A 13,472-nucleotide genomic window follows, 5' to 3' on the forward strand; every position below is an offset into this window, starting at 1 on the left:
CTGTCCATCCAAACCTCCTTTAAAGCAGCTCCCACACGACGGCACAGCACGTAGGCCTGCATGGCTCCTCCACGCAGCAGATACGATGCTTCACTCTATTACACAATGAGGACACGGGAGGGAACGCAAAGCAAGGACTAAACGCTGCGGAGCTTTCACTCGCCTCCAGCCTCCCAGAAGCTCCAGACTCTGGCGGCACCTCAACCCCTCCGCCTTCCTCCTCCCCTGGCCCCGCCCACTCTCCTCCCGCTCTGCCCGCCTCCCTTTCAGATTTGCGGCGGACGAGGAATCGAAAGTGAAATAAGGAAGCGGCTGCCATCCACTGCGTCTCTTGAAACGGTGAGTGAACTTGGCTAGACCGAGGTACCCCAGCTCTCCCTGGGGGACCTCTCTCCCCTGCCCCAGGTCTGAAGAGCCTCATCCAAGCCGTCCCCACCCGTAGAGATTTCGATCTCAGGTTTTCTTTCGCAACAGGTCTCCCTCAATCCTAACCCTGCAGTTCTTCCCCTGCAGCCTGGGAGGAGGCTGGGCTGTAAACCTGACTGGGATGTCCCCTGGAAGGAGCTCGGGTTGCTCTGCTTCCACCGGCACCTGAGCTGGGAAGAAAAACCAGGGAAACTGGGAGAACTAGGATGGCAACCTAGCTCGGGGGTGGTCCGGGGAGCCCGGTGTGGGGGTAGGTCCGCGATCCCTGAGACTGCTGTCCCCAAAAGGCTCCCTCTGGAGGTGAGAGAGACAGGGTTGCTTAGGATATTAGAAAACTATGGGTCTGCGCCCTAGAAGAAACAAAGGCGGGGCCAGGTTCCGGGTAGCTGAGAGAAGAGCCCAGGAAGTTCTTAATAAACCACACGCTTCTGTGTGTTTGCACATACATATATACACACATATATATATGCGTATGTGTGTGTGCTCAGTCGTGTCTGACTCTTTGCGACCCCACGGACTGTATGTAGGCCGCCAGGCTCCTCTGTCCACGGGATTTCCCAGGTAAGATACTGAAGTGGGTTGCCATTTCCTTCCCCAGGGGATCTTCCCAACTCAGGGATCAAACCTGCTGTCTCCTGTGTCTCCTGCATTAGCAAGTGGATTCTTTGCCACTTGCACCACCTAGGAAGCCCATGTACTTACGGATATACATGTATCCTTATGAAAATATGTAAGCATAAATATAAACATTCTTATATATATTCATGTTACCGATAATTAGATAGATACCAATAACTCCTGCCTATTGCAAAGATTAATGAGAATGTATGTGAAGCATGGAGCACCTGGCACATGGAAGGAGCACAGTCAATGGTCGCTACTGTTAAGATTAGCTTCTCAACAGAGTAGAAGACCAGTGGCCTGAGGCAGAAGATCAATAGGTAAAGCCTGGACTCTGAGGGGTTAAGCAGAGATGAACATGATGAAAGTCGAATTGTAAGCAGCTGTCTCAGGTTCTCAACAATTTTTGCTATCTCTTGGGGACTGTGTCCCCTTCTGTCTGACTGGATCAGTGACCCAGACTATGGAAGAGGAGCGCTATTCAGGTTGAGGTCCTTGTCTTTTCTTGTTTTCACTCCCTCCAGTTCACCCTCTCTCGTGGTTCCCTTTTCTTACCTGGCTCTTCTCTTCCCTCCCTTTCCTCTCCTCCCCTCACCGCAAGATCTCCCCAGCACTACCGAAGAGGAGCATCACCCCAATGGCTTCAGCCGTACCCTTGACAATGATGTGGGAGGAGGTCACGTGCTCTATCTGCCTGGATCCCATGGTGGAGCCTATGAGCATTGAATGTGGTCATAGCTTCTGCCAGGAGTGCATCTCTGAGGTCGGGAAAGAAGGGGGTAGCGTCTGTCCTGTGTGCCGGCGCCACTTCCTGCTCCAGAATCTCCGGCCCAATCGACAGGTAGCCAACATGGTGGACAACCTTAGAAAAATCAGCCAGGGTGCCAAGGAGGGCCCACACGGGGAGCTGTGTGTGGTGCACAGAGAGAAAATTCACCTCTTCTGTGAGGAAGATGGGAAGGCCCTTTGCTGGGTGTGTTCCCAGTCCCAGAAACACCGTGATCATCCCATGGTCCCTATTGAGGAGGCTGCTCAGGAGTACCAGGTGAGGCCTCAGCACAGAGGCAGGAACAGGTAAAAAGGAGATGGGGCCCTGTTGATGGCTTTGTTTCCCAGAGCTGGGAATGGGAGAGAGTTACCTGCGGGGCTGGGGAAAGAATAGGGGTCTCCTGCCTTCTATGGCTTATTTAAGGGGGAAATGGCAAGCTCAGCACAGTTTTCTCATTCTCACAGAGCAGGGATGTGCTATGGGAAAATGCTTCAAGAATCTTCTTTCCTTGTGGCCTCCTGCTTAATTAAGAACAAGCAGTGCCCCCACCCTTTGTACATGAACTGTGTGGCCCTATTTTGTAAGAAATATCAGGCTTTTTCCAAACCCTTCCCATCCACAGAGTTCCTACCCCAAACAGATTCTAGTCCTTCCTTGTCCTCTGCACTCAGGCTCTTCTAAGAACCAGTATGATCTTCCCCCCACTTCACACCACTGCACCCTACTTCTTGACCTGACTGGGTATCATCTTGCTTTCGTTCTCTGCAGGAGAAGCTTCAGGTGGCACTAAAGAAACTAAGAGATAAGCAGGAGATGGCTGAGAAGCTGGAACTGGACATTGCAATGAAGAAAGCATCCTGGAAGGCAAGAGTCATATCCTGAAGGGAATCTTAGATCTGAAGCCTGGGGAGGGTCCAGCTATGCCAGTCCCTATATCTCACTCCCCAAGAACCAGCTGCCCCATAGGTCTCTTGATGAAGGGGATTAAAAGAGTGTGGAGATCAAAAAGAGCTTCCAATCAGATGGAGAGCGAGTCTTAGGAAAAGGTGCTGAGGGACAAGATATACTCTAATGGTCCTGCTTCTTGAACCCAGTCTCTGGAGATGACAGCCCAGTCTCTGGAGATGGCCTCAGAGTTTGGGACAGGGCAATGCCAGGAGAGATGCCCAATGTCAAGAAATGACAAGTTGTCAAGAAATGACAGTGACTATGAGAACCATATTTAAGTGAACCATAAAGGCCTAAGATGGGCTTCCCTAGTGGCTCAGATGGTAAAGAATCTGCCCGCAGTATCGGAGACCTGGGTTCAATCCCTGGATTGGGAAGATACCCTGAAGAAGGGAATGGCTACCCATTCCAGTATTCTTGCCTGGAGAATCCCATGGACAAAGGAGCCTGGCGGGCTACAGCCCATAGATTCACAAAGAGTCGGACATGACTGAGCAACTAACACTTTCACTGTCAAAGGCCTAGGACAGGAAAACCAGTCTGACCAGGTAGTTACTTGACCATGTCCAGCTCACTGGTCCAAAATGTAATGGAGAGCTACAGCTTGTTCCACCCCAGGGATTAGCAGGTGGGGTGGGTCAGGGACTAGAAAGGAGCAGAAGGAGCTCACGGCCAAGAGATCCCAGAAGAGGCGGACTTGAGACCCAGGAAGGGTAAGGCAGGCTGTGGTGGTATTGAGTGACCCTCCAGTTAGAAGCAGAAGAGGGCAACCATAGACTATCTCAAAGACTCCTTTCTCCCAAACCTAGGAACCAGGTTATGAGCCTGGCTTTGCAGGTCTGTTGGAGTAGGGCCAGGTGTTACTCACTCAGTTACTAAGATATGAAGACAAAGGGACACATTGGGGGAGCAGGGGTGACTTGAAGGAGGCTGAGGAAATCTCTGATACCACAGGCTGATGCAGCTGTGACAGGAGAGCAACTGTGGTGCACCTCCCCACCGCACCCCACCAGTCCCATTCCCCTCAGGCCCAGAAGCCTCACCCACCTTCCTTCCCAGCAAAATTGGGTATGTGTGTATTCCCAGACAGAGCCAGAGTGGAGTAGGAGTAGATATGGATACTTCCATTCCCAAATCTTAGGGAATTATGATTAAAAACCCCTTCTTTCTTTCCATTGACACCAAAGGGGAAGGTAGAGGCGCAGAAATTAAGAATTCATGAAGAGTTTATAAGGCAGAAAAACTTCCTGGCCGAAGAGGAGCAGAAGCAACTGCAGAAACTAGAGGAGGAGGAGAGGCAACAGCTGAGAACACTGGGCGACACAGAGGCCAGGCTGGCGCAGCAGATCCAGGCCCTGCAGGAGCTGATCGCAGAGCTGGAGAGGAGGAGGCGGGGCTCAGCGCTGGAGCTCCTACAGGTGAGGCCTGAGGACAGCTCCCCTCTGAGATTCAGGGAGTAACTGAAAAAACCCAGAGCGCCTCGGGGCTACCTTCAGGGAATACAGAAACTTGGTCCCTGGCATTTTCTTAAATAAACTGGAATTCAGACCTATGAGTGGTTTGCATTCAAGGCCTGGAAATGTACAAATTAGAAAGGAAAATTCCATGCAGCAATGAAAAAAAATGGACATCTCTAGTAAGTGTCTGTTCTAACACACAATCAGATTTATGATCTTGAGAACGTACCCTAATCTTTCTGAGGATCAGGTTTCTCCTATGTTAAATGGATATTATAATATTACGTATCTCAGGGCCCCAACCTTGCCACCAATTCCTTCCATAACTCTAAATTAAGTCATTTTCTTTTGCTAGACCTAATTTCTCCATTTGTAAACAAGGGCAGCAGGGAATAAGGTAAATGACAAGGAGTTTCCCGGGCTTTAGTTATAAATGTAACATGTTTACACTTCTATGAGCTATATATGTATAACTGTATCACTCTGCCATATACCTGAAACATTGTCAATCAATTGTATTTCAATTTTATAAAAAGAAAAAAGAGAGAGAACACAAGGATCTGTTCTTGGGAGAACCACATGGGGTCTGCTTGATTTCAGTACATGAATATAAAATGCTTAGAACAGTGCCTGGCACACAGTATATGGTTGCATAAATATTATTTAATTTTATTATCATTTATGTTATAAAATACCTACTGAATACCTGCCTCTAAGGAGGCCTTACAAATAGCTGAGAAAAGAAGAGAAGCAAAAGGCAAAGGAGAAAAGGAACGAAGTTCCAAAGAATAGCAAGGGAAGAGAGATAAGAAATAAGAGATAAGAAAGCTTTCTTCAGTGATCAATGCAAAGAAATGGAGGAAAACAATAAAACTGGAAAGACTAGAGATCTCTTCAAGAAAATTAGAGATACCAAGGGAACATTTCAATGCAAACTGAAAGTAAGTGAAAGTGAAAGTCGCTCAGTTGTGCCCAACTCTTTGCAACCCCGTGGACTATTCAGTCCGTGGAATTCTCCAGGCCAGAATACTGGAGTGGGTAGCCTTTCACTTCTCCAGGGGATCTTCCCAACCCAGGGATCAAACCCAGGTCTCCCACATTGCAGGTGGATTCTTTACCAGCTGAGCTACAAGGGAAGCCCAAGATGGGCACAATAAAGAACAGAAACAGTATGGACCTAACAGAAGCAGAAGATAGTAAAAAGAGGTGGCAACAATACACAGAAGAACTATGCAAAAAAGATCTTTATGACCCAGATAACCACAACGGTGTAATCACTCACCTAGAGCCAGACACCCTGGAATGTGAAGTCAAGTGGGCCTTATGAAGCATCACTACGAACAAAGCTAATGGAGGTGATGGCATTCCAGTTGAGCTATTTCAAATCCTAAAAGGATGCTGTGAAAATGGTTTACTCAATATGCCAGCAAATTTGGAAAACTCAGCAGTGGCCACAGGACTGCAAAAGGTCAGTTTTCGTTCCAATCCCTGAGAAAGGCAATGCCAAAGAATGCTAAAACCTCCACACAATCGCACGCGTCTCACACACTAGCAAAGTAATGCTTAAAATTCTCCAAGCCAGGCTTCAACAGTACATGAACTATGAACTTCCTGATGTTCAAGCTGGATTTAGAAAAGGTATAGGAACCAGAGATCAAATTGCCATCATCCATTGGGTCATCAAAAAAGCAAGAGAGTTCCAGAAAAACATCTACCTCTGCTTTATTGACTGTGTAAATCACAACAAACTGTGGAAAATTCTGAAAGAGATGGAAATACCAGACCACTTGACCTGCCTCCTGAGAAATCTGTATGCAGGTCAAGAAGCAACAGTTAGAACTGGACATGGGACAACAGACTGGTTCCAAACCAGGAAAGGAGTACGTCAAGGCTGTATATTGTCACCCTGCTTATTTAACTTGTATGCAGAGTACATGATGAGAAACGCTGGGCTGGATGAAACACAAGCTGGAATCAAGATTGCCAGGAAAAAATATCAATAACCTCAGATCCATAGATGATACCACCCTTATAGCAGAAAGTGAAGAACTCAAAAGCCTCTTGATGAAAGTGAAAGAGGAGAGTGAAAAAGTTGGCTTAAAGCTGAACATTCAGAAAACTAAGATCATGGCATCCGGTCCCATCACTTCATGGCAAATAGATGGGGAAACAGTGGAAACAGTGGCTGACTTTATTTTGGGGGGCTCCAAAATCACTGCAGATGGTGACTGCAGCCATGAAATTAAAAGGTGCTTGCCCCTTGGAAGAAAAGTTATGACCAACCTAGACAGCGTATTAAAAAGCAGAGACATTACTTTGCCAACAAAGGTCTGTCTAGTCAAAGCTATGGTTTTTCCAGTAGTCATGTATGGATGTGAGAGCTGGACTATAAAGAAAGCTGAGTGCCAAAGAATTGATGATTTTGAACTGTGGTGTTGAAGAACACTCTTGAGAGTCCCTTGGACTGGAAGGAGATCCAACCAGCCAATCCTAAAGGAAATCAATCCTGAATATTCATTGGAAGGACTGATGCTGAAGCTGAAACTCCAATACTTTCGCCATCTGATGCAAAGAACTGACTCATTTGAAAAGACCCTGATGCTGGGAAAGACTGAAGGCAGGAGGAGAAGGGGACGACAGAGGATGAGATGGTTGGATGGCATCACTGACTCAATGGACCTGAGTTTGAGAAATCTCTGGGAGTTGGTGATGGACGGGAAAGCCTGGCGTGCTGCAGTCCATGGGCTCTTAAAGAGTCGGACACGACTGAGTGACTGAACTGACTGACTGACCTACTGAACATAAAAACAGTAGATTGGAAATGACAAAATAAAGCTAAAAGTAAAATAACTGAGAAGATAAAATTAAACCTTGTGCACGTTATTTTGCTCTCCCAGGAAAATAAGGACAAAGAAATGAGAATTTTAGAGAAATATTAAAATATGACTTTGTTTCTCCCTTATTTGGCCTCAGCCAGTGTTCTCATTTGGTAATACAGCTTTGATGTATATGTCATTGCACAGATTATTGAGTTATATAGCCATCCTTGTCACTTTGGTTTTTCTATGCCTGTTTACTAATCTTTAAATGGAATATAAATAACAGTACTTACCTAATAGGAGTTTATAAATAATTAAACAAGTTATACCAAAAAAAAAAAAAAATTGTTCTAAGCAATAGTAGCCATGTGTTGTTACTGCTGCTTTTCCTAATTTTTGTTTTTTGTTATTCAGTCACTAAGTTGTATCTGATTCTTAACAATTCCATGGACTGCAGCACACCAGGCTTCCCAAAGTTTGCTCAAATTCATATCCATTGAGTCAGCACTACTATCTAACCATCTCATCCCCTGCATCCCTCTTCTCCTTTTGCCTTCAATCTTTCCCAGCATCAGGGTCTTTTCCAATGAATATTCAAGACTGATTTCCTTTCAGATTGACTGATTTGATCTCCTTGCAGTCCAAGGGACTCTGAAGAGTCTTCTTCAGCAACACAATTCTAATTTATTTCATAATACTATAAATAACTGAAAATTCTTAAATAGCACATAAAATTGTTAGCATTCAGCCCCTCATGACAATGCAATGAGGTGGATGCTACTATTATTACCCCTATTTCATAGATGAGAGAACTTAAGGTGCAAAGAAGTTAAGAGATTTAGTGATAGACTGAAGCTAAGAACCAAGTTCACCTGAATAAGCGGTATTATCACCTGAGTAAGAGGTATTAAGTAGAACATACATCAGTGAATTTATTTTTTAAATAGTTTGTTTTTTTTTTAATAAATTCACTGATGTGTGTTATACTTAAAAATCATCTCACACCCAGCAATGATGAGCTTGCCTCACTTTGGGAAACTTTGGACTACATGGTCTCAAAAGTCCCTCTGCTGTAACATTCTGTGGTTCCTCTTTTCCCCATACCTTTTCATTGTCTCTTGGTCAGATACAGTCATGAAAAAATTTGTTTGTGCATAAAAGCCAACAAGATTGATTTGACTTAGCAGCTCTCTTCTTCCCATGATCGAAATCTTCTACCCTTCTCTGAGTGGAGCTCTCTGAGGCACTTTTGACAGGGCCTAGGAGCCTGCCAGTTCCTGGATAAGGACCCTAGGCCCTGCTACAGAACATTCTCAGATGCTTTGTTTTCACATACGTGACAGGGACAACACTAACCATAGCATAGGATAGCACTTTAAGCCCTTCCTCCCCAGCACTGCAAGTCCACACATGAGAGCAGTTTCTGTGCATTCTGTGTGTCCTGGCTGGGCCATTCTTTCTCTGTGACTGGGTCTGGGCCTCAGCCAGGCAGCGCTATTTGCTCCTTTCTTCTCCCCCACCAAGAATCTGACCTTGTAAATTTGTTTTCTGAATCAGATTTTGTAAGCTACTCTTCCTTCCCCTCTCAGAGAAGGCATTGGCACCCCACTCCAGTACTCTTGCCTGGAAAATCCCATAGGCGGAGGAGCCTGGTAGGCTGCAGTCCATGGGGTCACTAAGAGTTGGACACGACTGAGTGACTTCACTTTCAATTTTCTCTTTCGTGCATTGGAGAAGGAAATGGCAACCCACTCCAGTGTTCTTGCCTGGAGAATCCCAGGGACAGGGAAGCCTGGTGGGCTGCCGTCTATGGGGTTGCACAGAGTCGGACATGACTGAAGAGACTTAGCAGCAACAGCAGCAGCTTCCTTCGCCTGATTACAGGTCACACCCATGCTGGGTTTCTGCTTCCTCATCCATTTCAAGGTGGTCAGAGGCGTTTTTCAGGCCTTGGTCCAGAGGCTTGGGGTAGAGCAGTGTTCTGTAGACCTCAGGGTGACATCACTTTACCCACACAACAAATCTGTTGTAAACTTGTGACTCCAGAACTTACTGTCTGTTTCTTGTCTCCTCAGGAGGTGAAAAGTGTCCTGGAAAGGTAAGGAAAGGTTTTCTTCATTAGAGGAGGGGGCAGTATATACCTTAAAAAAGAGTTTTAGTTAAAAAAACATGAATTGAAGTCATCCCCATCTTCCTTCCTGTTCTCAAAGACCCAGTCCTCCTTAAAATATGTTCTGGTCTCAGAAAGCTAATTAATGGACATCTCAGTTGGTGAATGTCAACCCACTCCAGTATTCTTGCCTGAAGAGTCCCATGGACAGAGGAGGCTGGCAGGCGACAGTCCCTGGGGTCACGAAGAGTTGGACATGACTGAGCAACTGAACACACACAGTTGGCAAGGTGCCCAAAGTAACTGGCGTGTCATATCTTCACAAAGTGAACTTACAACAGACAGGGAAGTTGAGTTTACAGCCTGCTGGGACTCTTTTAAAAAGTATCTAACTGGTTTCAAACCTCTCCGAAAGAGCCATGGGTAAGACTCCCATGGTAAGAGCCATGGGTAAGCAGCATGGGCGAGACTCCTTGAGGTTCCTCATGGAGGTGATTCAGCTTGTATCGGATACCTTGAGTTATGAAGTGAAACAGAAGGTACTTGTATAATGACCTAAGACGCGGAGAGACATACAGGCTGGCCAGATGATGCAGATGCTCATGTAGCCATCAAGGCTTAGATAGAAACAAAATCCTACCTACTTTTGTCCTCCGTCCCCAGGGATCCTAACACAGATTGTTGTGGTTGTTGTGGTTGTTTAGTTGCTGAGTTGTGTCCAGGCTTCCCTGGTGGCTCAGATGGTAAAGAATCCGTCTGCAATGCGGGAGACCTGGGTTCGATCCCTGGGTTGGGAAGATCCCCTGGAGAAGGGAACAGCTACCCACCCCAGTAATCTTGCCTGGAGAATTCCAAGGACAGAGTAGCCTGGCAGGCTACAGTCCATGGGGTCGCAAAGAGTCGGACATGACTGGGCAGCTTTCACTTCACTGTGTCCAACTTTTGCAACCCCATGGACTGTAGCCCCAGGCTCTTCTGCCCATGGGATTTCCCACACAAGAATACTGGAATGGGTTACCATTTCCTTCTCCAGGGGATCTTTCTGACCCAAGGGATTGAACCCATGTCTCCTGCATTAGGAGGTGGATTCTTTACCAGTGCATCACCAGGGAAGCCCCCCTAACACAGGAGCTGTTTGCAAATTTGCATCAGATTAAATTATCAGTCATCCACAAAGGTGGCATAGCCATCGGATTTGGGCAGGATGAGGTAGGAGTTGGAGACAGGGTCTCTAATTCTTTTTCCCCCAGGAGTGAATCATGGAACCTGAAGGAGGTGGATGTCGCCTCCACAGACCTGAGAAATGTATTCTATGTGCCCGGGGTTAAGAAGATGCTGAGGACGTGTGGAGGTGAGGCCAGCACCAGGGGTGTGGGACTGGCTTGCCAAGGGAGTGAAGGGGATAAAGAGGGTGCCCAGTGCATCCCTGGGTTGGAGAGAGATGACAGGTTAGAGTAGGTGGGGCAGGTGCAGAAATAGGGAAGGTGGTTCCCTCAAAGGTCAGGGCAGGGGTCAGAGTTGGCTAGGAGTCATCTCCTCACACAGTGAGGCTCAAGATCACCCCTTCATCCTCATCCCCCAACCACTGGCACAGGGTTGCTAATTCTGCACACTCTCCCAGCCTGACTGTGGCCCTCTCTCTGCAGTACACATCACCCTGGATCCACAGACAGCCAATCCATGGCTCATCCTTTCGGAAAATCTGAGACAAGTGAGGCTTGCAAACACCCGGCAGGATGTGCCAGAAAATGAGGAGAGATTTGATACTTACCCCATGGTACTGGGTGCCCAGCGCTTTGACTCCGGGAAAGTTTACTGGGAGGTAGATGTGACGGGAAAGGAAGCCTGGGACCTGGGTGTTTGTAGAGACAATGTGAGGAGGAAGGGGCAGTTTATGCTCAACTCTGACAATGGCTTCTGGATAATCTGGCTGTGGAACAAACAAAAATATGAGGCTGGCACCTGCCCCCAGACTCCCCTCCACCTTCAGGTGCCTCCAAGCCGAATTGGGATCTTCCTAGATTATGAGGCCAGCACTGTCTCTTTCTACAACATCACTGACCACGGCTCCCTCATCTACACCTTCTCTGAATGTGCCTTTGCTGGACCTCTGCGGCCCTTCTTCAATCCTGGTTTCAATGATAGAGGAAAAAACTCAGCCCCTCTGATCCTCTGTCCACTTTAAGACCTGCTGGTAGGGATCTAGATGATTCTCTCTGGACACAAGCAACCCCTCTGTTGGTTCCACTCCTCAGCCAGTGGCCCTGTCTCATGTGCCCGTGAACTGCAAACCACGTTCGTCTCTGCAGATGTGTCAGGATGCCACAGGCAAACTGGCACCAAGGTCACCCGCGGTCTATGTCAAATGACCTACAGCACCAGGATTCCTGCCCTATGTTGCTTTATGATTCCCTCCATGGAACAAACTACTTGCATTTGGCCCCCAAACTCATCTGGATCAACTAAAGCATGTTTCTGCCTTCTTCATGTGACTCAAGTTTTGCTTTTTCCTCTCCATCTCTAGGCTTTTGGTCCAGTCTCTACGATTTATCTTGCAAAGTGAAAGTGAAGTCACTCAGTCAAGTCCAACTCTTTACAACCCCACGGACTATAACCTACCAGGCTCCCCTGTCCATGGGATTTTCCAGGCAAGAGTACTGGAGTGGGTTGCCATTTCCTTCTCCAGAGGATCTTCCCAACCCAAGGATCGAACCTGGGTCTCCCACATTGTAGGCAGATGCTTTACCATCTGAGCCACCAGGGAAGTCCCATGTATCTTGCAAAGGACTTCCTAAATAAATTGGTCTCAATCTATCCCATCATTCCTATCTTGTATACCTCGAAGATTATCTTCCCAACATACATCTGATCAAGAGTGGCTTCACAGTGCCTATAGGAAAACAGGCATTAACTTTTAAAATAAAGGCTGAATTAAGCAGACCTTAGGTTGCTGTGTTAAATATCTAACCAGCTGTGATCCCTCATTTCCACTGTTATCTCCTAACCACATCTCGTTGATAGTGGTGTTGGTTAAAGAACATATCAACATAAATGGCCAGTGTGATAGTTTTTTGATACACCAACTTGCCTAGGCTATAAGCCCCCAGGTTTTCAATCAAACACTAATGTAGATTGTTGCTATGAAGGTATTTTTGTAGATGTCATCAAAGTCCATAATGATTTGACTTTAAGTAAGGGAGGTTGTCCTAGATAAGGTGGGTGGGCCTAATGTTCAATCAGGTGGAAGTCTAAGGGTGGATCTGAGACTCCTGTGAAGAAGATAGTCCACTTGTGAATAGCAGCTTCAACTCACGCCCAAGAGTCTGAACTTCACCTTCCTGGATAATCTGCCCTGTGGATTTTATGACTTGTCTTGCCAGCCCTCCCAGATGTATAAGTGAATTTCTTACCATAAGCAATTTTCATAAATATTTATTTCCTGTTCTCCTCCAGTTGAACCCTAACTGGTGTGAAGGCCAGGAAGGGGGTAATAGCATCACCTGATTTCAGCACACTTCTTGAATTTAAACTTTTTAAGTTGACACAATGAAGTTCTACATGTGAACATCAGCAGGCTGCCTGAGAGCCACTGTCCTTCCAGGAAATGTGATTCCTTATCTAAAATAGAATCTCAGATTGCCCTTAGCACATATGCTAAATATTTCATGAAAAACTTAGATACTACACAAAGATGTCAGTGACCTCAAAAAAAGCTGTTGTTTTTAGGTCTCTCTCAACATTGGACAGAAAGAAGGTACTTTGATGGAAAGATAGCAACAACAGAATCCTCAGGCAAGAGACAACATCACAGAGCTAACTCAATGTAAGTTGCCAAAGGTGACCAGTGCTTTAGTTGATACACTAGATAGAATACGGAGAATTCAATTCATCATGAATGGGATGTGCTGCGGAAGGGTTGGATTTCTGTATATCCAACATGGGTCAAAAAGAAATATTTTTTATTAGAAGGGTAGATTATGAAATCAGCTTTTCTACTTCTCTGCTTTGGGGGTGGCCAATGTAATTGATGGGGTGTTTTTTTCCCCTTCAGTTGATATGCTGATATGAGGACACTGCCAAAATGATATAAACTTAAATAAATTTTTATTTCTCAAAATCTGAACACCTTGGCATATTGGGTTACCCTGATGTTTGCAGATATATTACACAGATGACATACTGCCATCCCCTGCATCTCCACCAAAAAGAATTAAATAGTAGAGGTTTCATAGTATCTCAACTTTTATCCCCACCAATAACTACTAATAAGTGATCCAGGTACACTCCAGAAGAGTGTATGTAATCACACATAGGATTATCAT

The 13,472-nt window shown here is 46.1% G+C and overlaps 1 protein-coding gene across 1 annotated transcript; it reads left to right on the forward strand.

Moving 5' to 3' along the window:
* The first annotated feature begins 296 nt into the window (after positions 1–296).
* TRIM21 (tripartite motif containing 21) lies at positions 297–13,207 on the forward strand. The gene is made up of 7 exons (XM_068988619.1): positions 297–339; positions 1,649–2,092; positions 2,585–2,680; positions 3,952–4,182; positions 9,116–9,138; positions 10,401–10,501; positions 10,797–13,207. Exons 2-7 carry the CDS (start codon positions 1,685–1,687, stop codon positions 11,333–11,335), a joined length of 1,398 nt encoding a protein of 465 aa, XP_068844720.1. The 5' UTR covers positions 297–339; positions 1,649–1,684; the 3' UTR covers positions 11,336–13,207.
* The last annotated feature ends 265 nt before the right edge of the window (positions 13,208–13,472 follow it).

This window comes from Capricornis sumatraensis, chromosome 16, assembly GCF_032405125.1.
Source record: "Capricornis sumatraensis isolate serow.1 chromosome 16, serow.2, whole genome shotgun sequence".
Lineage (NCBI taxonomy): Eukaryota > Metazoa > Chordata > Mammalia > Artiodactyla > Bovidae > Capricornis > Capricornis sumatraensis.

Coding starts and splice junctions, on each gene's coding strand:
- TRIM21 (XM_068988619.1), top strand. CDS start 1,685: ATGGCTTCAGCCGTACCCTTGACAATGATGTGGGAGGAGGTCACGTGC. Junction 2,093..2,584: donor AGGCTGCTCAGGAGTACCAG/GTGAGGCCTCAG, acceptor CGTTCTCTGCAG/GAGAAGCTTCAGGTGGCACT. Junction 2,681..3,951: donor TGAAGAAAGCATCCTGGAAG/GCAAGAGTCATA, acceptor TTGACACCAAAG/GGGAAGGTAGAGGCGCAGAA.